This window comes from Salarias fasciatus, unplaced genomic scaffold, assembly GCF_902148845.1.
Source record: "Salarias fasciatus unplaced genomic scaffold, fSalaFa1.1, whole genome shotgun sequence".
NCBI lineage: Eukaryota > Metazoa > Chordata > Actinopteri > Blenniiformes > Blenniidae > Salarias > Salarias fasciatus.
Window position 1 is genome coordinate 350,506 of NW_021941379.1, and position 23,000 is coordinate 373,505.

Genomic DNA, 23,000 nt, shown 5'->3' on the forward strand with positions numbered 1-23,000 from the left:
GCTGCGGTGGAAGCCATTACCGGGTCGCCACCGGACAAATTCGTTAAACGAGCCAGGCGGCGACGAAGCACTTTGAGGGAGAGGCGAACACAGTGGATGCACTCTTCCGCGGACTCAAAGGCGGCTTGGGCATGTTTCAAGCCGAGACACACGACACACATCGGGTGAGTGTCCCAGCTCGATATTTTATTACCGCAGGGGCAGGCTTGCGCCTTTGGTTTAGCCTCGGCTTCCGTGGCGGCTAAGGCGTTAGCCATGCTCACCTGCAGCTGCAAAGCTGTGAAGCGGGCTATGCTGCACCAACTAACGCTAACCTGGCTAGGCTAGTGGGTAGCGGGAGCAAGGTGGAAGTGTTGCGACTTCCAGGGGCTTATAGCGGGAGTATTGCTACTCTTCCTCAGTGTTAGCTGGTAAAGCTAATGCCCCTGAGTATTGCTACTCGGGAGTGTTGCCACTCGGTTGTTTCTGCCGTTGAAAATATTGCTATTTTCGCCAGCGGCTCAGACTACTGTTTGGAGACAGGCTAGTCTGAGCAGTATCACTCGGCTTCTGTGTCAGGCCGAGAACCCAGCACCCGGCGACCGAGTCTTTCGCTCGTTCTGTGGACGGTTAAGCTAGGTCCCAGTGAAACAGCTAGCGCAAGTGAGGAGGTACGGAACTTCTGCTCGTAGCGAGAAGAGGTTTTAGAATGACGGGAAGCGCAGTGTCAGGACTATTTATAGGGGGAGGGTCTCCACCCTCTCTGACACTGACGCGCTTGACTCCAGCCAATGGTGGCTGGCGGAGTGCAATAGGAGCTTCTGATGAGGTCACGCTGTAGGCGTTCCCCAATGTGAGACACGAAACGAATGCTATGAAAGAGAACACCTTCACAGCAGTAAATCACTGCCATTTAAGCGCTGTCCTTGGTGCTGAAGATGCAAAAAAAAAAAAAAAAAAACAGTCAGGTGGGTCGACACTCCAAAACTCACTACCTCTGACATGACAGGCAGTAAGGATAGAATAAAAAAAACATCAGCAGATGAACACAAGTCCCGCAAACCAACAGCAAGCGACGAACAGATGATCATATGGAACAGCCAGCGGCAAACGGCGAACAGAAAAGCAGAATTCCCACGGCGAACACCAGAAATGGTAGAAATGGCACCAACTAACTGTTGTCTTCTGAGGAGACAGGTTTAGCTAAGCTGCCAGCTGACATGGCTTCAGTTTCAGCTGCCAATGCTGTTGTTTTTACTCTTGTCATCCAAGGGAACATTCGAGTTTGATTTTTTTGGAAGCATTGCCTGTGAAAAAATCCGATATTCTCTTCTGCTTGCTGTCTGCCATCGTTGTTGTTTGATTGCCAAGAAGCTGCTTCCGGGTGAGGGAAGAGTCTCCTCAACAAACAATTTAAATTTCATTTCTTTTAAAATCGATTTTTACACATATCTCCACAGCTCTGTGTAAATCTATTCCACACATACTTTTTATATTTTTATAGTTTTTTTCTCTCCTTTGAATTGTTTAGTCAACTGTAAGGTGCTACAGCTTGCAGCTGCCACCAGGGGGGGCTGCAGCCCCGGCAGCACCTACCTTCCCGGGTTGTGCCCCTGTCTGTCCCAGCCTTCACTGCTCCTGATACATGATGGGTGTGTACTTCCAAAAAAAGAAAGAAAAAAAAGGTTCTGATTCACAGTTTCCGATTCAGGGGGAGTTAAGGGAAAAATAATTTCTTATGTTGAGCTGCTGCTTATTCATTTTCTGAACTATGTATTGATGTAGAAACACATTACACATTTTAGTTGAGACAAAACTTTCCCAACAACCAATCCTGAATTTTTACAACCTTAATTCTATTTGTGAAAATGAAAAAAAGGATATTTCAAAGTAATTTTCACAGCTATAACACACTGGGCTAAGTCCAGATCGAAATCCACAATACTTACACTCCTCAAATCTGGACGAGATGATCCTGGAAATGCTAAACATTCCAATAAATATGGCTTTAGATTTGTGAAACCTTTAGTGGATTTATGAAAATGTCAAAATACATAATTGACTGTGTTTTTCAGAGGTAGACCACATTGGACCAAGTCCAGATTAAAAACCGTGGAACCCACACTTCCCAAATCTTGACTAGATTATTATCAGCATGCTGAACATTCCATAAAGTCTTGCTTAGATTTGTGAAACCTTTTGTGACAATGGAAAAGTGCACAGTTGACTGGATATTCCACAGGTAGACCTCTTTAGATCAGGTCTATATGACAGAGCTCAGACTCAGGAGCGGACAGAGACACAGCAGATCAGTCATTTTTTTCAAACCATTTTATTTACAGGAAAAAGCAACACAAAAACCAGACCAATCCAGTTATGCAAAAAAGCACTGAGGTGCTTCCGAGGGTCAGAAACAAGACTCCACAATCTACTAATATGACGACTGAGGACTCGGGCAGAAATACTGGCCAACTCTAATAGGACCTGACAAGCTGGGAACATAAAGGACTGTGCAGAAGCCCTACCAGCACAAACTTAACCAGGACAGAAGGAAACCAAGAAGCTAATAACTGAACTGAAAACCGACCACTACATCACAGGTTCAACCAATTGTTGGCAGTATTACAACCCAACGCTGCACTCTGGTCTGAGCCAGCTTTACAGGGTGACGAATTGTTTGATGCAGACAACGCCCCACTGTAGGTGAACACGATCAGATAATCAGCTGCTTCCCTGCACCAGTCCACACCCGACTTACCAGAAGCACACACCCAGCTAAAGAAAAGAAAAGGAAAGGAGGGGAGAAAACAAAAGCAAAGGCCTGCCACGATAAAACCACGATACTGAAACTGCTCAAGTCTTGAGGACAGAATTCTAAAGAGGTTGAACATTCATAAAAATACTTTTTGTGATGACTGAAACCTTTTTTGGTTGTATGAAAAATCAAAAAACAAGTATATTTCTATTTTTCACTGCTGGACCATTTTGGACCAGGTCCACACTAAAAACCACTGGATCTGCACTTGTCAGATCTGCACGAGATTATTGTTTATGTGCTAAACATTCAAGAAAGTATTGTTTTAGATCTTTTAAATGACTTTTTTTTTATTTGAGCTTATTTGACTGTATTTTTCACAGCTAGACCACTTTGGGCCAGGTCCAGATTGAAATGAATAATTTTTACATATAACACCATTTTTTGAATTGATAAAAAGCTTCAATTGATGTGCAGAAATGGCACCTTTCAGGGTTTATATATATATATATATATATATATATATATATATATATATATATATATATATATATATATATATATATATCCACAGTGCTTATCCACATTCAGACTGTCATAGTCCTTAATCTGTTTTTGAAGATAATCTAATCCAGATTTGACAATTACGGTTATGACAGTTTTTCATCTAGACCTTTTTTTCCTGAAATTTGTTTTTTCCCCTGGCAAAGACCAGCAATGCCCATGATCCACTTTTGGGTCACAACCCACCAGTTGAGGAACAGCAAAACCATTATTGCAGTTTTTTCGATTGCTACTGCAGTTCAGTTTGAGACTGTGAGCTGTGACTGAACACAGTGAAAACTGCTGAAGGTAAGGCCACAAGCACAGTTCAGAAGAGAAAAGTGAAGCCATGTGTTACATTCATGAAGCGGTAGAGAGGGATGTTGAAAAGACCAGTCTGGTCTTGACCTGCGGTTCTGTCTGTTCTGGAGAAAGTGTTCACCTAGTTTCAGGGTCTTAATCAGGTAAACACTAAAAAAGAATCTATATTTCTATTTCTTTCTATTGTTTATCCTCTGTTTTTTCTTGCTCATTTGTAATCTGTCGTCTTGAATCTGAGGGAGGCTGTTTCCGGAGCATCTCAATGGTTTTCAGCATGGCCTCCCCCGGGCTTTCAGCTTCCTCGGCTGCTTCACATCCTGGCCTAACTCCTCTCACCAATCCCTGCGCAGCAGCCATGGCCATTGACTGTCGTCCACTGGTTGTCGAGGTCATAGCTGGAAGCTGTTCTGAATCAGCTGTGAGCAGATCGAGCACACCCAGGAATGCTCCAGTCAGCATACCTGCTCCAATACCTGCAAACAGGATCAGCAACCTGTCAGACACCTTCACTTTAGCCCTGCCTCGAATCTCTTCCTGTGACAAACTGATTTATGAACTCATGATCATTATTTCTTCTTTCTGGATTTCTCTGTGCACATTTTTTAGCATCTCATTGGTGTAGCACCCTCCGTTGTTTGCCTCAAAAATCTGATCTATGGTCTTGAGTATCTCTGCCACTTGGAACTGGTTGCTCCTGTAGTTGCCCTCTTCCCCTCTTTTCCAGTATTTATTGTCCACAACGTGACACCGGCCTCTGCATTTCATCACCAGGTTGTTCAGAGCCACATTTTTACAGACAAAGTCGTCAATCTCCTCCCCCTCTGGGAGCTGGTCGCCATGAGTGAAGACGACTGAAGAGTACTGCAGAGCCTCTTCAGAGAAGTGTTGGCAGATGTCTCTGATGAGCTCTTCCTCCTGCTTGGTGAATCTCTCCACCTTCAGCAAAATGAGAAACACATGAGGACCAGGAGCACACTGTGTGATACAGCTGATCACGGCGGCCTTCATCTGGTCCTCGGAGCTTTCAGTCCCAAAGAAACCAGGGGTTTCTATCAGAGTGATGCTTCTGCCGTCCACACAGTTGGTTTTTTCTTGACATTGTTTTGTCCCAGAGGAGGAATAGTGGCACGGGGTGAAGCATTCTTCTCCCAAAATGGTGTTAGCCACACTGCTTTTCCCAGTGCCCGTTTTTCCCAGCAGGACAATCCTCCTTGAAGCCATCGCTTTAAGTTAAAAAAAAGAAAAAAAAAACATTGATGTGTTTTGCTATATGTTTTTTTTCTGAAACTTTTCTGCAAACAATTTAATGTGTTTGTGTAATGTGGAGTTGCTGTAATAACTAAGGCTCCGTTTAGAGTTTCTCAACTGACACTTTAGCATCTTTATCTTTCTTTTTCAACATCAGTGCAGCGTTATAATACAATACAATACAATACAATACAATACAATACAATACAATATAATATAATTTATAGAACTGACCGTGTACGTTGTCAAAAAGAGATTTCAGTTGTTGTGTTGTTGAGAAAATCCCTTCTGTGTTTCCTGGTCGCTCGAGTCAGTGTGGCTTGCAAGTTTCGTTTTATTCAGATTCAACTGGTTGGTTTACTGACTTGAACAAAACAATTAATGTGTCATAACAGGGTGTGATGCTTTTCTCGAGACATTTGACTTTTAAACAGGTTTCACCACAAAAGTAATGCAGCACAATTCATGAGTTAAATTCACTAACTTGAGAGAAGGAGCTGGCTAAAGTAGCAGAAAGTTATGATGTGACGACTGATCGGTGAATTTTCAGTGATGAATAGAGGAGAACAACTGAGACATTTGTGGAAATGCAAACAGTGTCAGTTTGATTACAAAATGGCTTTGCTTCTTCTGACATGATTATTGTAACTGTTGAAAATAACATAACCGAGAAACATACTGTCGTGGCCGTGGGGACCGCTGGGGGCCGCTGCCCTGGAAACTGAGCTCTGCGCCCGCAAGGGATTGTGGGAAGGGGACTTTTCGGGCCGTTTCTGGGCCGCTACGGCCGGTTTATGTGTTCATGTGTGTTCAGTTCATCGATATGTGTTTTGGTTTATTGTTTGTGTGCTTTGCCACCTGTTTTGTGTTCCTTTTATTGTCATGTTTATGTGCACCATGACTGACGGGGACCCTTTGGGGAGTGACGCGGCCTGCACACCAATGGGGAGGGTGCATGTGCGTGGGGCTCGTTGTGTTCACAATAAATTCTGTGCTTGTGAAAAGTGAAGAGCAGACTGAATCCTTCTTCGCTGTCTCCGCCGCTTGTTGAGATCGCCGCAATTCAAATGATTTCAGGTTATTTATTTTATTTAATTGTATTTTGAAAAGGTTTGGATGTAGAGCTGGAAGCTTTACATTTTAAATGAGAAACAAAAAAATTAAGAAGTTACAATGCTTTTTTATGAATGTGTGAAAATAACATCATCATATTACAATAAGTCAGAAGTACATTAAATGAAGCTATTCCTCAGATCATGTCAAATGTGAAACTTAGTTCCTTCTTTTCATTCATTCAGACACTTCGTATTTACATTTTCAGAAAACTAGAAAATGAAATCAAGCAATTTGTAGATAAACGCATGTCCACTCAATCGACACACGAAGTGAATGAAAACAATCTTTTGTTATATTTACAAAGCAGTTTCCATGAAAAAGAAGAAAACAAAAACCTCAATTCAAACAAAATCTCCTCTGATAAAATCTATCAGTAAAATGATCAGTATTGCTATTTAAGATAAACAACAGTAATTGATTAAAATAATGTACAACAATAGATACTGACAGAAGTTTTGGGACATGTTCACTTAACTCCTCATTTACAGAGGGAGTGGACACATGTTGATTTATTAAAGTGAAAAAATCAAAACATTTTCAAAGAAATTCAAAAAGTTCAATTATTTTCAGTTCTTGGTATCATCAAGAACCCAAATGAAACTTCTTATCATCATACTCATACTGAATCTTACACTCAAAAAGTTACATTACTTGCCTTTTTTCTGACAACTTTCATGATTAAATCATTTCAAAAGTTGTTAAATGAAAAGATATTTCATCCACCATTGCAGAAAAAAAGTATATCTGCAGTCTAAACAAATATGATTCCATAATGTGTCTGTGAATAAAGATCAATTCAAAGTTAGTTTTTTTTGCTCATCTATTCATCCTTTGGCTTTGTACTCCCTTCATCTGTTGGAAGGCATTTATATCCCCCAGAACCTCTATTACCTGGAGGTAGAAGACCTCCAAAAGCTCCCCCTGCAACACCTCCAACAGTTGCCCCCGCAGCAGCTCCAGTTTTTGCCCCTGCAGCAGCTCCAGCAACGATCCCTAAAGGACCTGCCAATGCTCCAGCTGCAGCTCCAAGAGCTGCCCCTCCAGCAGCACCGATGAGACCAAAAACTACTGAACGAACCACTTTAACCATTGCTGTTTTGCCAAGCAAACCTCCCAGTAACATGTCTGGGACAATATTATCTACCTTCTTCAGGAAAGTGTTGAAGACATTTTTCTTTGCCTCCTCTCTGGATCCAGTTCGCTCCGTTTCTTCTCTGATCTCTCTCTCCACTTCTTGCAGCATCTCATTGGTGTAGCAGCCTCCTCCATTTTGTTTCACCATTTCATTGATTGTGTAGAGCAGCTGTCTGATCTGGAACTGGTTGTCTCTGTAACAATCTGGCTGGTTGTTGTTCCAGTATTTATTATCAACAACATGACAGCGGCCACCACATTTAGCTAAAAGCTCTTTCAGATCCTTATTTTTAATGACAAACTTTTCAATCCTTTCGCCCTCATCAAGGTCGTCACCACGAGTGAAGACCAGCACAGCATATTTAAAAGCCTCTTCAGAAAATAACTCTCTTATTTTTGTAATAATCTGCTTCTCTTGCTCAGTGAATTTCTCCACTTTGAGGACAATGAGAAATGCATGAGGTCCAGGTGAGCACTCTGTGATACTCTTCACTATCTCAGGTTTGAGATCTGCTTCATCTCTGCAGTTGTCAAAGAAACCAGGAGTATCAACCACTGTGATTTCTCCATTTCTTTTGGTGACTGCGTGACATTCACTTGTACCAGAATCTGCAGAACTATTCACCTCAAACACTCTTTTTCCAATCAAGGCATTGCCAAACTGGCTTTTTCCTGTTCCAGTTTTTCCCAGCAGGATGACTTTCAATGGTTTTTCTAGAAGAAAAGAACAAATCAACATCAGTATTATTAAACACGTGGATACTTATTTTATTACAAAACATGTTTTCAATCAGAAATGCCAAAGCAGCACAGAGTTCCTTATTTTTTGTTCATTATCTGAACTGACTCTTGAGTAATTGATATACGTATATGTTTGATAACTTTGACAAATTTGCCTGTTTTCTAAAAATACTGCATGTGTAGACTCCATGGAATAATATGACAAAGACTGATGGTCTTCTTTCTGCTCCTCATCATGAAGAAGAAGAACAAGAAGAAATCAACTTATTTGTGTACAGTGGAGGTGATGACAGCTGGAACTTTCTGTTCCTCAACAGAATCTCTTGATGTATAAAAATAATAGAATCAGGAAGCTTCTACTCACAAGCTCTCTTCACAAACTCTGAGTACATAACAATGAATCATATGCTGCTGGATTTCAAACAAATTATTTAACATAATTTCTCAATGTTCCTCCATACTTCATTATGTGCACAGTACACATTAAAAATACAAGAAAACAGTATGTCCATTTTTGAGTGTCTGACCTACCTTCCCTTCTGTCTGAAGGAGGAATCGGTGCAGATGCGGCTGAAAACATCTTGACTGAGAATTTTCTTACTCGTCCTCTTGCTCTGATTTGCTTTCTCAGTTGCAGTGAGTTTGTTATTTTATTCTTGTTCTTGCTGGCTTGCAGTCTGATCAAACAAACACACAACAAAGAACAATTATACACTTTACTGTTACATTGATTACCTCGTGATGTAAAACAAGGCATGAAATGTACCAGGGTGCTGGACAAAAAACGGATGCCAGTAACTGAACGGAAAAAATTCTGACCTGAAAGCAATGTAAAACAGGAAGTGCAGTACAAGACTGTTTTATGTCCTTTCACTTTGAAGTGATTTCTGAGATTCATTTGCATTTATTCATTGAAATAAACATCACATTCTGGATCAACTAAGCAGTGTTGTTCATCAGCAGCAGCTCTGCTCAAAAAGTTCGAAAGAAGGAATCAGAAATCAGATTAGGTCCACCCACTGGGGGCAACTTAGGGTTCAGTGTCTTGCCCAAAGACACTGGCATGTAGACAGGGGGAGACAGGAATTGAACTAACAACCCACTGAATATGAGACAACTGCTCTCCCCACTGAACCAAAGCCGTCACTTTGAGCCAAAAAACAGGATTATCTTGATCCCACCAGGGGGGAAGGTTTGAAGATGGATTTCAGAAAGAAAATGTTGCAGAAAAGTTTTAGATAAAAAAAAAAATCAATTTGTATCATTTCGTGTTTCTGCTTTTATTTATACTTTTTACTTGACCTGTTCAACTGTTGCAGTGATGAAGATAAAGTAGGCCACCAATGAAGCCTTTCAGTATAGCAGAGTAAAAATGAAATAAAAATGAAAATGATCTGCTCCTCATTAAATAAACCACCAAATAGGCAACAAGCCCTTTACGAAAGGTGAAAACACAGATGTGGTTCTGGACATTATTGGAGGTGAGAACTCAAATTTTCACAGACCTTCTCTGGTCTAAGGGCAGTCTAGGTGGATTTTAAGTGCAGGAAGTCAACGGGGCATGTCCAGACCATTTTACGATATTCGTGAAGGTGCGCAGAGCAGCGCAGTCACGCCTCCATCCTGCACGCCGGCGCAGGTGTCGCAAGAGAGTGGAGAGAAAGTGGGTTTAACCCAGCTGAGTGTAATCTCGACGACTCAAAGAACACCTCTCCTCATTTTTAAATGCACTGCAGTGAAGCACACTGCTAAATTAACATGATTAAATACATTTTATTTCCTGGTTGCTCTGCTACATCCCAGACTGTCTGAGGGGAATTAAACTTATTTTTGCTTCTTTGTGCCAGAATTCTGGTTAAAGCTAGGGTCGGTGATCTTGGAAAACTAGCATGTAGCACAAATGTAGCATCTCCCAAGGCTCCGCCCAGCTCCCACCCCATTGGAGGAGCTCCCGTTGGGAGCGAACGCACTGGACGCAGAAGCGCCACGCGCACGGAAGCACCACGCGCACAGAGTTTGTGATCGCCTCCAATGTTGTTAACCTTTCTGACTGCCCGCACACAACGCGCATAGGAGCACAGCGCACCCGCTCCGTTTCGTTCGATTTTTCACGAGAGCCGCGAGCGCCTTGGCAACACGCGCGAGCACTGAACCAGGGCCAGTGCACGCCATTGAAATGTACGCGCAGGGTGCTGGTAGAACGGCGAAGGGATTTGATTGGTTTCTTAAGAGTGGTCCATGCCTTACGATTGGTCAGAGCTTTTACTGTCCTGTGCCCGCTACAGTTGTCAGATTTTTTTCCGCACCTTTTTCCGTCCACATAATGTATTGACTTCTCCCAGGGGACAAGGAGCATTTCACTCAGTATGACAAAAAGTGCTTATGGACAACATCGTCTACCCTAGCTTTAAGATGCACATAAATCATAAATGAAAAACTATCTGTCTTGTACCTTGAAGGACTTACTGACTTCATTGTGTGCATATGTGTGTACAGATTATTTATTGATTACATTTTTTTTGTCTGTCATTTTGTAGGTTGTCACTTACCTCTCATGTCATTTTTTTTATCATTTCAAATTTTCCTTTTCTGATTAAAATGAAACATAATCTGAAACATATCCTGCTTTGGTCTTGGCCGAATTGTGCACTGACCTACTTTAAACGATTTTCACGTGTTTTTTTCCCCTGAAGAAAACCGACAGCAGTCGAAACCTAGCACTAAATAACATGCATTTAAGGATGACTTTTTCCCCCTTTTTTTCTCGTTTTACCATCCCTTATTATTTTATTTTCCCAAGATTTCAGCTTAGGCCATAGGAAAAAAAAAATGGAGAATGGACCCGCAGGCGACCGCAGCTCCGTGACACTCAATTTGGGTGCAACGACAGGCTCCCAGGGCACCGGGGACGATTGAGGTAGGATTGTCGGGGGGGGGGGGCAGCTCGCTCGGGGAAGGACTGAGTGTTCCCTGCTTCCTATCGGGGACAGGATGACTAATGTCGAGGACAGGCATCTCTCCGTCATCCATCTAAAAATTCAACCAATGATGAAAAACCTTTGGCTGATGCGGCCCCTGTGTCTGGCCACAGACAGCAGCCTTCTGTGTCTCAAATGTGATCTCAAATCACTTGTGTATCATGTTACTACACTGTGTCTTTCAGACACACCTCATTGTTTTCGGTTTTAACATTTTCAAGAATTTTTATTAATGTTTTTATTAGGGATGTCCCGATCCGATCACGTGATCAGAAATCGGCCCCGATCACGTGATTACGGACTCGATCGGGATTGGAAGTTTCCTCCCGATTTGGACTCGGTTGGATACATATCTTTATTTTTTCTTTAATTTCCTTTTAAACCCATTGAAGCCGGGACACATTTACGGTAGTGGCGTTGTTGCGCAATTCTATCATTAAATCTGGAAGCGCTGTCACACAGTTCTACCATTGACGCCGGGTCTTTTTTCTTCTTCTTTGCGCTAATCAGCTGTTTCTTGTGCAATGAAATGCATCAAACTCGCACACATGCATAAGTGATCCTGTTTCCAGGTACAGATCGTGTTGCTGCACTGCCTCATGACTTTGTATTGAACGTTTCTGGCCACTGCTGCACACTGAAGCATATTTCGTGCCCGGCTTTAATGGGTTAAATGAGATGTATTTAGTTTTTCCGTGATACAAAAACATGTAATTACAGAGAGACAACAATATGTGCAACATATTGCTGTGTTGTTTTGAATTGACGGTAAGAAAATAAAAAAATTAGACCTTTTCATAAGTTTTTTTAGTTTTATATATATATACATATATATATATATATATATATATATATATATATATATATATATATATATATATATATATATATATAGATAATGTACATATTTTGCTATATTAGAAAAAGAATCGGATCGGGACTCGGAATCGGGAGATACTCAAAATGATAGGACTTGGACTCGGACTCGGACTCGGTGGCAAAAACACCTGATCGGGACATCCCTTGTTTTTATGAGAATAAACATTTTTTTCTCAATAGCTCCCAGGTTATTGGACCTATTGACTCCAAATCACCTTTGAATCACATTATTGTAGCTTCTCTTTCAGACACACCTCTTTGTTTGCTAAGGGAAAGTTATTAATACATTTCTTTTATTTTTTTATGAAAAATACAAAGTTTTTTCTCAATAGCTCCCAGGTTATTAGACCTTTTGACTCCCAATCACTTGTGAATCACATTACTGTATTGTGTGGTTCAGACACAGCTCTTTGTTTGCTCAGGGAAAGTTATTAATACATTTTATCAATATTTTTATGAAAAAAAGTTTTTCCTCAATAGCTCCCAGGTTATTGGACCTATTGACTCCAAATCACTTGTGAATCACATTACTGTGGTGTCTCTCTCAGACACACTTCTTTATTTGCTCTGGTAGTGTTCCTCAAAAAAGTTTTAATATTTTTATGGAAAAAAGAGTTTTTTTTTCTCAATAGCTCCCAGGTTGTTTGGCCTATTCATCTCAAATCACTTTTGAATCACATTACTACGCTGTCTCTTTCAGACACACCTCATTGTTTTAGCTTTAAATATATATATATATATATATATATATATATATATATATATATATATATATATATATATATATATATATATATATATATATATATATATATATAAATGATGTTAATACTTTTAAGAGAAATGCAGTGTCTGAGCTCTTTATCTCCCTGTTCATTTGACCTATAGAGAAATTGAAGGTACGTCATGCTGCTGTGCATTGTGGGTGTCAGCACCATCTTTGGAGGAACGTGAATATAAACAAAGCGGGAACTACAAGTGTAGGAAAGAAAAAAGTCGACAAGAAGAATATACATGTTTCTGATAATAATCAGCTTCCTGCCCCAGCCGGGGACAGGGACTGCACGGGCCATCCCAGGGTCGAAGCCTCCACCCCGGCGATCCCCACCAGACCGTCCCCGGCACCCCAGGTAAGGTTCTGCCCACTCCTCTCGAGCTTCAGGGTGGCGCGCACGGTCCCGGCGAGCCCCGCGGCGAACCACGGTCCAATCATCATAATTTTCTTCCATCACAGCCTCAGCCGAATATACTCACAGGAAACAGATAAGGTAAGTAAACGCACAATAAAATAAAATAAAACCAAAGTAACAAAAGAAATAAAATAAACACAAAGTGATGGAAAAACTGGAAAGTGCGTGTTTTTGGGTAAAGGTTCATACTAGAGGTCGACCGATATGGGTTTTTTGGGGGCCAATGCCGATATTTTCCAAAGTTGGGCAGCCGATGCCGATATGCATAGCCGATTTTTCCAATTTGATATTTAGGCTGATTTTTTAATAAATAAATAAATATATATATGTATGTATGTATGTTTATATATATATATATATATATATATATATATATATATATATATATATATACTTATCACATTTTTGTGAAACACAGCAATTTCTGAGCAACTAAAAGAAATCTATTACAACAAGTTGTGTCCAGTCCTCTGAACATTTATTCAGCTTTCAAAACAATGAAATATTTTGTCTGAGAAAACACATGTAACAAGCAGTAGTAAACATTCACACTCTTCTTAAAGTGTCAAAAAAGAAAATTAAACTTTAATATAATTTGAACAAAAGTAGTCAGAAACAAGGCCGGGAAAAAAAAGCCATACATACAAATAAAATTATAACTCCAGTCACGCATTATGTATGTCCCGAAAAAAGTGACTTTGCGTCGAGGTGACGCATGGTGACGTGAACGTCAAGGGCTGTGTTTGGTCCGCTTTCACGTTGTTTATAGAATAAAGTAGAATCACACGGAATGCTTTTCTGATCCGAAAAGTGCTTCAGGAGAAATTTAAATCCAAAATTGAGGGGCACACATCCCTATACTATTAGCAGTGTTAGCACTGTTAGCAGCTATGTGTATAGCCGCTCCTAAAACGGCTTTAATCGTCTAAAAGCTCATTAGTTTCACCATTATTTCATCATGGTCCACTCAGCCTCTCCTCCACGACAGCCCGGTGTCGCCAGATATGTCATATATGCAGATATATGTTCGGTAAATGCACGTGTGTCTAGATACGTACATCTAGAAATCTATGTCTATAGATCTATGTCTAGGTAAAGCCGGAGCTACGGAAGCCGCATTGTTGAGACTGCTAGCGACTTGGCAGAGGAGGGTGTTCCCTTGACGCAGAAGCAAGATATGTTCAGTAGCGGCGCAGGGTTGCCGGCGTAGGAACGCTGTGGCGGTGATGGGGGAGCATACTGAGGCCTACCATGCTGATGTCTTACTGCTAAAACTTATCACAAAGTAGCATTTGAAGTTAACAATATGCAGGGTTTCTGGCCAGACCTTTTCAGTCCGGGCGCCCTGCCCGCGCTAAGTTGTTCAGCGCCCGGACAACGGAGGAGAAGAAGAAGAAGAAGAAGAAGAAGAAGAAAAACTCTCCGACAGTCGAACACGGCAGCTTTAGCAATGTTAGCAGTGTTAGCACTGTAAGCAGCGTTGGCACCGCAGCACGACGCGCTCCCCGGCCAAACTTCTTTTCTGCAGTAAGCACTGATATGCTGCAGACTGGAGAGCCATAGAGAAACAAAAATGTTGAAATGTTCAACAAATCCATTATTCAATGCAGATGCAACAGATGCAGGCTTATTCCACAGCCTGGATTCCACCGAGCACACTCCGCTCTGACGTAAATGAATGCAGCAGCGTGCCACAGGGGTCCTTTCTTGAGGGGCAACTTTAGCTGCCCGCACATGTGCCTGATCAAAAATTGCGTCATTTTATACAACGGATCAAAAATCGGCTTTTTAAAAGAAATACGGCCGATGGCTGATGGAGAAAAATGACCAAATATCGGCCCGATATATCGGCTGGCCGATAAATCGGTCGACCTCTAGTTCATACTGTCTTTGATTGACTTAGAAGCCGAAAGTTCTTTTGAAAGACAGAGGAGGTGACAGTAAAGTTACCTCAACTAGTTTCGGTCACATCCGGTGACCTTCCTCAGGAGGCACGTCACGTGATGGGAAGTGACGTGTCAAATAGGCTGCTGTCTCTTCTTCTGATGTTTTCCAGACAGTCGGGGGAAATTACGCCCCCTACTGTCTGAGGATATATGGCACCCCCAAAATACACAAACCCAGTTCACCGCTCCGCCCCATTGTTGACAGCATCGGATCCGTCACTTGCAACCTCTCCAAATCCCTTATTGAATTCATAAAACTACTTCACGGACTCACTGAACAGCACTGCAAAAACTCTAAACAACTGGCACAGGACTTGGAACAAATCACCATTGCACCAGACGAAATATTCATATCACATGAAGTTGTATCACTATTCACAAAAACCCCAGTTGAGGCCACCCTCCACATAGTACACAACAGACTCAAGAAAGAGAACACTCTGGAAAAGAACCAAACTCACAGTCGAAGACATCATGTCTCTTCTCAGGTTCGTTGCCACATCCACTTATTTCCAATATCAGAACACCATTTACAAACAGACACAAGGATTTGCGAAGGGGATCCACTTTCACCAATAATGAGCTGATTTTTCATGGAACACTTGGAACAGAATGCAATCAACACAGCACCATCAGACTGCAATATCACATTTTGGAAAAGATACGTTGACGACATTCTGGCCACACCCAACAGCTCACAGATCAGCTTAACACCATGGACGCTACAGGAAACATCAAATTCACATATGAAGAGGAAACAAACCACGAAATAGCTTTTTTGGATTTGAAAATACATCACAACGACGGCAGCATAAAACTCAAAATATACAGAAAACCCACTCACACGGACTAATATCTACTATGGACATCGGAACACAAACTGTCAGTAGTCAGAACACTGTACAACCGGACTACAATCATCACAGACGCACAGGACAGACAAGAGGAGGAGGCACACATACACAAAACACTCACACACTGTCAGTATCCAAAATGGGCAATAGAAAAGGGCAAAAAAAAGGCGCTCAGTAAAGAAAAGCACAAACAATGGGCCCTTCGCCCTTGGCTGGCCAGGGGCTCGGGCCTAATTAAAGCCACAAGCGGCGTCAAAAGGCCCTCGCCGGCTGCTTACCTGACCCGCCCCGTTGTATTCTTTCATTTATGTTTTTGACCTGCGTGTGTTTCAGAATTCATGTGTCAAATTTGGCACATTTCCATGGTAACAGGTAAATTTAATCTAGTGGGAGATTTTTCACTTGGGCCCATTAGAATAACATGGGGAACTTCAGCCATCGCCACGGCAACATCGTTAAAATTACAACATGGTCACCATTTTCTTTTTTGATGGTGACCACATGAAGGAATAGTCACCCAAATTTCATTAATTTCTGACAAACTAAAAATTTTAGTTCCCATACAGACTTTATTTTGATTCTGTAGGGGGCGCTGTAACGCCGATTGTCAAAATTTCATCGTCAATGTGTCCAGATAGGAAGGGTCAATAAGTGCTTAAAATTTGCTTGAGATTGGATTCGTTATGGATGAATGGCAGACATGTATCGCACTCAAAAAATGGCAAAATTTGACATCAAATATGCGGCACTGTGCGCTCGACTAGTCGTCGTCTGTGTTGCAGAAACAATAGGCCCTTCGCCCTTGGCAGGCCAGGGGCTTGGGCCTAAAGAAGAAGAAGAAAGAAAGAATGAAAGAAAGAAAGAAAGAAAGAAGTAAAGAATAATATTTTTTGCAAAAACAATATGCGATTTTTGCAGTGCACTTCCTATTTCACGGTGAATGTGGCTGTAGCCACGCCCTCATATGGTACAATGAATGACAGTATCGGTATGGCTGTAATCACATCTGGACTGCAGAGCAATGCGTTAAGTTTGAACCACACTGGACCATGTTTATGTTATTTATAGTGCACTTCCTGTTTATTGGCAAGTGTGGCCACAGCCTCGCCCTCAGATTGTATTATCTGGCTGTGATGAAAGCTGAACTAGGATGAAAATTGCAAATTTTGAAGTAGATTGGAGCATTTTTCTACAATTCTACAATTCTACAATTTCATTTAGCAGACGCTTTTGTCCAAAGCGACATACAACACAAGCAAGAATATAGACATAAGAAAGAAAGAAACCCTTAGTAAATTCTTCAATTGCTTCAAGTGCGATTGGTCAAGGGAGTTGCCATCAAGTTGCAGAAGTGGAGCCACTACCCCCCCTTTTTTTTTTTTTTTTTTTTTTTTTTTTTTTTCATGTCAGCTTAGTCAGTGGTACATGAGTGCTGGGTTTTAGAACACCTGATCTATTCTTCCCCGAACATGGGGTCGGAATAGGACCGTAGGTGTTCTCTGAACAATTGAGTCTTCAATTGTCTCTTGAAAGTAGAAAGAGACTTGGCGGAACGCACCAAGTTAGGTAGTTCGTTCCACCATTTGGGAACAACAGAGGAGAAGAGTCTGGCAAGAGATTTAGAGCCGTGCTGGGCTGGAAGCACCAGATGTCTCTCACATGCAGAGCGAAGAGGGCGTGAAGGAGAGTAGACCTGGATCAGGGAGTCCAGGTAGGCCGGAGCTGTTCTTGTAAGCGTTTTGTAAGCCAGGAGGAGAGATTTGAATTTGATCCTGGCTGCAACTGGAAGCCAATGAAGGGAGATCAACAGAGGAGTGACATGAGCTCTTTTGGGCTGGTTGAAGACCAGACGTGCTGCTGCATTCTGGATCATCTGTAGAGGTTTGACTGTACATGCAGGGAGACAGACCAGAAGAGAGTTGCAGTAGTCAATGCGTGATATCACGAGAGCCTGAACCAGAAGCTGTGTGGCCTGTTGGGTCAGGAAGGGTCTGATCTTCCTGATGTTGTAGAGGGCATAACGACAAGACCGAGAAACTGAGGCTACGTGAACCCTAAAGGTCAGCTGGTCATCAATCATGACACCCAGGTTTCTGGCTGAGTTTGTGGGCACAAGTAGGCTCGAGTGAAGTTGGACACTGATCTGAGGCTGGACAGATGGACAAGCTGGAAAGACCATGAGTTCAGTCTTGGACAGATTTAGCTGAAGGTGGCGTTCCTTCATCCAGGTGGAGATATCAGCCAGACATGCTGATATTCGAGCTGAGACTGTCATGTCGTCAGGTGGAAAAGAGAGGAAGAGCTGAGTGTCGTCAGCATAACAGTGGTAGGAGAAGCCAATGGAGCGAATCACTTCACCAAGTGAAGTGGTGTACAGAGAGAAGAGTAAGGGGCCAAGGACTGACCCCTGAGGGACCCCTGTTGATAGGCCATGTGACCTTGACACCTCCCCTCGCCATGAAACTCTGAAAGATCTGCCTGTGAGGTAGGACTTGAACCACAACAGGACGGAACCTGAGATGCCAAGGTCAGAGAGTGAGGAGAGGAGGATTTGATGGTTCACCGTGTCAAAGGCAGCAGACAAATCCAGCAGCAGGAGGACAGAGGACTGACCAGCAGCTATCGCCAGCCGCAGAGATTCTGTGACTGAAAGGAGTGCAGTCTCGGTGGAGTGGTTGCATCTGAAGCCTGACTGAAAAGGGTCAAGTAGGTTGTTGTTCCGCAGGTGTTCAGAGACTTGGTTAAATACTGAGCGCTCCAGTATTTTCGACAGGAATGGTAGAAGTGAGACTGGCCTGTAGTTTTCAACCTGGGCTGGGTTGAGATGAGGCTTTTTTAGTAGTGGGGTGACGCGGGCTTGTTTAAAAGTAACAGGAAAAATGCCGGTTTCCAGGGAGGAATTGACAATGTGCGTGACTGCAGGTTTGATTATGGGCAAGATGGTCTGCAGAATGCTGGCAGGTATTGGATTGAGAGGACATGTTGTCGGTTTTGAGCGCAGAAGAAGTCTGGAGACCTCATCCTCACTCAGAGGAGCAAACGAGCAGAGAGAAGGCGCAGTAGTGGGTTTGAGCTGACTGGGCTGGTCAGGCTCAGAGAACTGGTTGCTGATTGCAGCCACCTTTTCAGTGAAAAAGGAGGCGAACATATCAGGAGTCAGTTCAGTGGATGGCTGAGTAGCTGGAGGAGAAAGCAGGGAGTTGAACGCCATAAACATTTTTCTGGAATCAGAAGCTGCACAGATCTTGTTCTGATAAAAAGCTTTCTTTGCAGACTGCAAGCGGGAGGTAAAGGAAGCAAGTTTCTGTTTGTATGAGGACAAATCAGCGGGCTCTTGGGATTTACGCCACTTTCTTTCTGCTGCCCTGAGTCCAGCTCTTTGTTCTCTCAGAACATCTGAGCGCCATGGACTTGGTTGTTTTTTCTTGGCTGGTTTCGACACCCGGGGGCAGAGTTTGTCCAAAGAGGACGCCAGAGAGGAATATTGATTTACACTCCAATTCCTGTTTCCAGCAGGGGGCGCCATGGTCGATGGTCATTTTTCTCATATGGGCGTGATGAAATATGGATTCTGATGCAACATATAAAGTTTGATGCCAATCGGACCATGTTCAGGCTACTTACAATACACCTCGTGTTTCATGGTGAGTATCAAAATTTATGCCATTGTAGCAGCTACGACCTCAGCCTGATGTCAAAAATTTCCATCACTCTTGCTGACCAACCCCTTTTTTCTAATCAACATGCCAAATTTTAGCTCATTTGGAATTACCCTGTAAGATGTGTTACCTCTGGAACATATCATGCTATTTTTACATACTTCCTGTTTCCAACAGATGTTGCTATGGTTGTGATCTGCTCAGGACTCTGATCAAACATGTAACATTTCAGGAGGAGCTGATCATGTTCAGGCATTTTACGCTGCACCACGGCCACACCTTCAGGATTTTGCAGAAGACTTCTGTAACTTTCGTGCTCCAACCCCTTTTCTATCAACACGCCAAATTTGAGGTAATTTGAAGATACGCCCAAGCAGGAGTTTGCTCAAGAAAATTTGTGAATTTGGGTCAAAATTCACCATATTTTACAAAATGGAGGACTTCCTGTTGAGTTTTGGGTATGGGTCCTTGAGACCTTTCTGTGCGTCTTGACCTAATACATATGTGTAAAGATTTTTGTAGCTTGAAATGTGACGTCGTGGCTGAATTTTCTTCATTTTTTGCTGGTGGCGCACTTATCCACAGGAGAAGTTATCCACAAGATCCATGCATGTGCCAAGTCTTACAATTTTTTATGTATGTCTACCCCCCCCCCCCCCCCCCCCCCCGAAAAATGCGTCGGCAGGTGGCAAAGAAAATAATAATAAAAATTACTGCAAATTTAAGAGGGCCCTACAAGAGGGTGCGTTGCCCCTCGGACTCGGACCCTAATTATTTGTGTGCAGTGGCAGTGATGACAACCTGGATAAGATGTGACTCTTACTTCACCAACAGAATCTCTTGCTGGTTAAAATGTTAGAACCAGGAAGCTTCTAGTCACAAGCTCTCTTCACTAACTCTGAGGACATAACAATGAATTGTAAGTAATATTATTTTGCTGGATTCCACCCAAGGATTTTTTTTTTCATAATTTGTCAATGTTCCTCCACATGTCATCATGTGCACTCTACATACTATTAAACAAATTATATTTAAAAAAAAAAGTGTCAATTTTGGGGTGTGTTACCTACCTTCCCTTCTGTCCAAAAGCAGTATGAATGTCGGATGAAAAGACATCTTGATTGTGCGTTTTCTGTCTTGTTTCCTTGTTTTGTGTTGCTTTCACTTTGTTTTGTTTTTTTAAACTTGTTCTTGCTGGCTGTACTCTAATCAAACAAACACACCATGAATAACACATTACTGTTACATGGATAGAATATTTTTTGATGCAAAACAGGACATGAAGTATGCCGTGGTGCTCGATGAAAACAGCTGCCAATAATTGAATGGAAAAAGAAATTTTAAACAGGAAGTGCAGTACTAGACTATTTTATGTCCTTGAATTCACTGGAGAACATTTCTGTTTCATTTGCATTTTTTACTGTAAAAACTGAAATAAATGCTACTTTCTGGGTTAACTGACAAAGTAGTGTTGTTTGATCAAGAGGAGAGGCATAAGCAGCAGCTCTGTTCAAAAATCTCTGGATCTTGGTGTGACGCACACACAACTCCCATGATGATCACTAATTGTCTGAGATCTCAATGAGATGGAAATGTGAAGCTGAGATCTTTATTCAGCTAAAAAAAAAAAAAAAAAAAAAAGGTAAATAATGTGTCCTACCTTGCAATCAGTCCCAAAGCAGAATCGGTGCAAATTTGAATTTAGGTTGCAAAAACGTCTTGATTGACAGCTTTCTTTCTCCTCCTCTTGCTCTGACCTGCTGTCTGTGCTGTAGTGACTTGCTGGCTGCAGTCTTATATTCACTGCTCTGGATTTACTTTTGGTTTCTGTTTCCTGTCTGGCGATTTCCAGTGAATCCTTCTAACAATTCTGCTTTTTTAACCACATCATAACAAAGCAGTAGTTTTCTTCAAATATAGGAACATGTTGAGTTCTAGAATATGAATGTCTGCAATCAACAGTCTTTGGAGTGTTGTGTTTGTTGGAGAGGGTATTCCTCACATTAGAAAGGGTCAGGTTTAGTCACGTGAGGAGGTGTGGTGCACTGTTGGTGGGGTTTAAAAGGGCGGAAATGATCTATCAATGGGTTGCTTCCTGAAATGACAGCTGTCACCTGTGTGTTGTGAATAAATGACACCCAGCTCTACTCTCTCATCCATCTCCTCCTTGTGTGACCGCCACAGTTTTATGATTTCATGTATTTCTTCACCTTTGTGAAACACTTTGGATTGTCTTGTGTAAGAATGGTGCTGTGCAAATAAACAAAATCAAACACTTGTGACACCTAAATATCTTAATTGTTGTCTAATACACTCGTAGCCAAAAACCCACTGAGGGTGAATTTCAATTCTCCCCTTAGCCCTCGCCCTTTGCCCTAGCCCTTGGTATCACGTGAAGTGGTAGTGGTGTCCCGATTCTACTTCACACCCCTTCAGACCAAGGGGTAGGGTGGAATGCTAGGGCTATCCGGCCCTTGAAACGGAGATTATCCGAGGGCACACTAGAAAATAAAGGCTATGTGAAATTTCCCACATTGCGCTGGGAAATGACGAAGAAAACATCAGCGGCAGCTAAAGAAATCTACAAATGTGAGTATTTTTTGTTAAAAAAACAAAACGCTATTTTAAAGGTGCTGTAGGCAGGATTCCGCATCTCCGCCATCTTGCTTAGGGTTACCTAAGTAAGATGGCGATTTGACCCATCTAAGATGGCGATTTGAAACCCAGCACAGCCAATCCTGTCCTGTTTTCTGTGACATCACGCCCTTACACAAGTTAAGCCCCTCCCACAAGAACGTGCGCCCACGCCCCTCGACCAATCACGGTTAGAGCCTCAGGGGTTCTTCTGATTGGTCAAAGATACCTGGAGCTGTCGAGATTCCTTTTCAGCTCAGAACAGAGACAGATGGAAACGCTGCGCCCTCGCGGTAGTGCAATTATGCTCCACTCCTAAAGGATTATCAATGGATACTCTAATATTTAATCCAAAGAAAACACAGAAAAATTAGCACTAACTAGCAAAATCCTGCCTACAGCACCTTTAAGGTCGCTGCAATGTTACGTGACAGCTAGCTGTGTAGCGTTAAGTGCATCTGCTCATGTAACGTTAACGATTAACTTGTTTCAATTTCTGCACGACCATGACACGTTTTATTGATACTACCACAGCCTGCTTTTCTGCTTTGAGCGGATAAGACACCTGAAAATATGCCATTTGTGCTCCGCTAGTAAAGTAAACATTACCGGTATCACTAGGGTTGCCAACTCCCAGAGATTGAAATAAGGAACGCCTCTCGCGTACAGCTGAAAAAAACTGGGTTTTTGGGGGGTGAAAAACGCATATATAACAGCATTTTGCCACAGTTATACCTATTACAGACTATAAAAACACATTAGGCTACTGCATTACACCTACAGTAGCAAGATTGCAATAACTCATGATCAGCTTGATCTGTTTGTATTTGAGGCCTACAGTGAGACAGTTATCATTCAAGTATCATCATCATCATGGACAACAGCTCTCAGCCACTGCACCGGACGGTACAGGAGCTCAGCAGCGCCTTCAGTGGCGACTGAGACCCTCAGTGCAGGAAGGAGCTACCACAGGTCTCTCATCCGCACCGCTGTCAGACTGTACAGTTCTACTGTGTAGAATAT

At 42.2% G+C, this 23,000-nt stretch overlaps 1 protein-coding gene and 1 pseudogene across 3 annotated transcripts; both read right to left on the minus strand.

Annotated features, from left to right (window-relative positions):
• Positions 1-3,308: 3,308 nt before the first annotated feature.
• LOC115385314 (GTPase IMAP family member 7-like) lies at positions 3,309-5,770 on the minus strand (annotated as a pseudogene).
• A 140-nt stretch (positions 5,771-5,910) lies between these two features.
• Positions 5,911-21,307, minus strand: LOC115385313 (GTPase IMAP family member 4-like). 3 transcript variants are annotated; one of them, XM_030087290.1, is made up of 4 exons: positions 21,004-21,307; positions 20,414-20,548; positions 8,369-8,514; positions 5,911-7,810 (listed from the first exon to the last, which is right to left on the minus strand). In XM_030087290.1, exons 3-4 carry the CDS (start codon positions 8,415-8,417, stop codon positions 6,783-6,785), a joined length of 1,077 nt encoding a protein of 358 aa, XP_029943150.1. In that variant the 5' UTR covers positions 8,418-8,514; positions 20,414-20,548; positions 21,004-21,307; the 3' UTR covers positions 5,911-6,782. The 3 variants fall into 3 exon arrangements, with proteins under 3 accessions (XP_029943150.1, XP_029943149.1, XP_029943151.1); XM_030087291.1 differs by lacking the exon at positions 20,414-20,548 and having other exon boundaries at positions 6,007-6,891; positions 6,940-7,810; XM_030087289.1 differs by lacking the exon at positions 20,414-20,548.
• Positions 21,308-23,000: the final 1,693 nt, after the last annotated feature.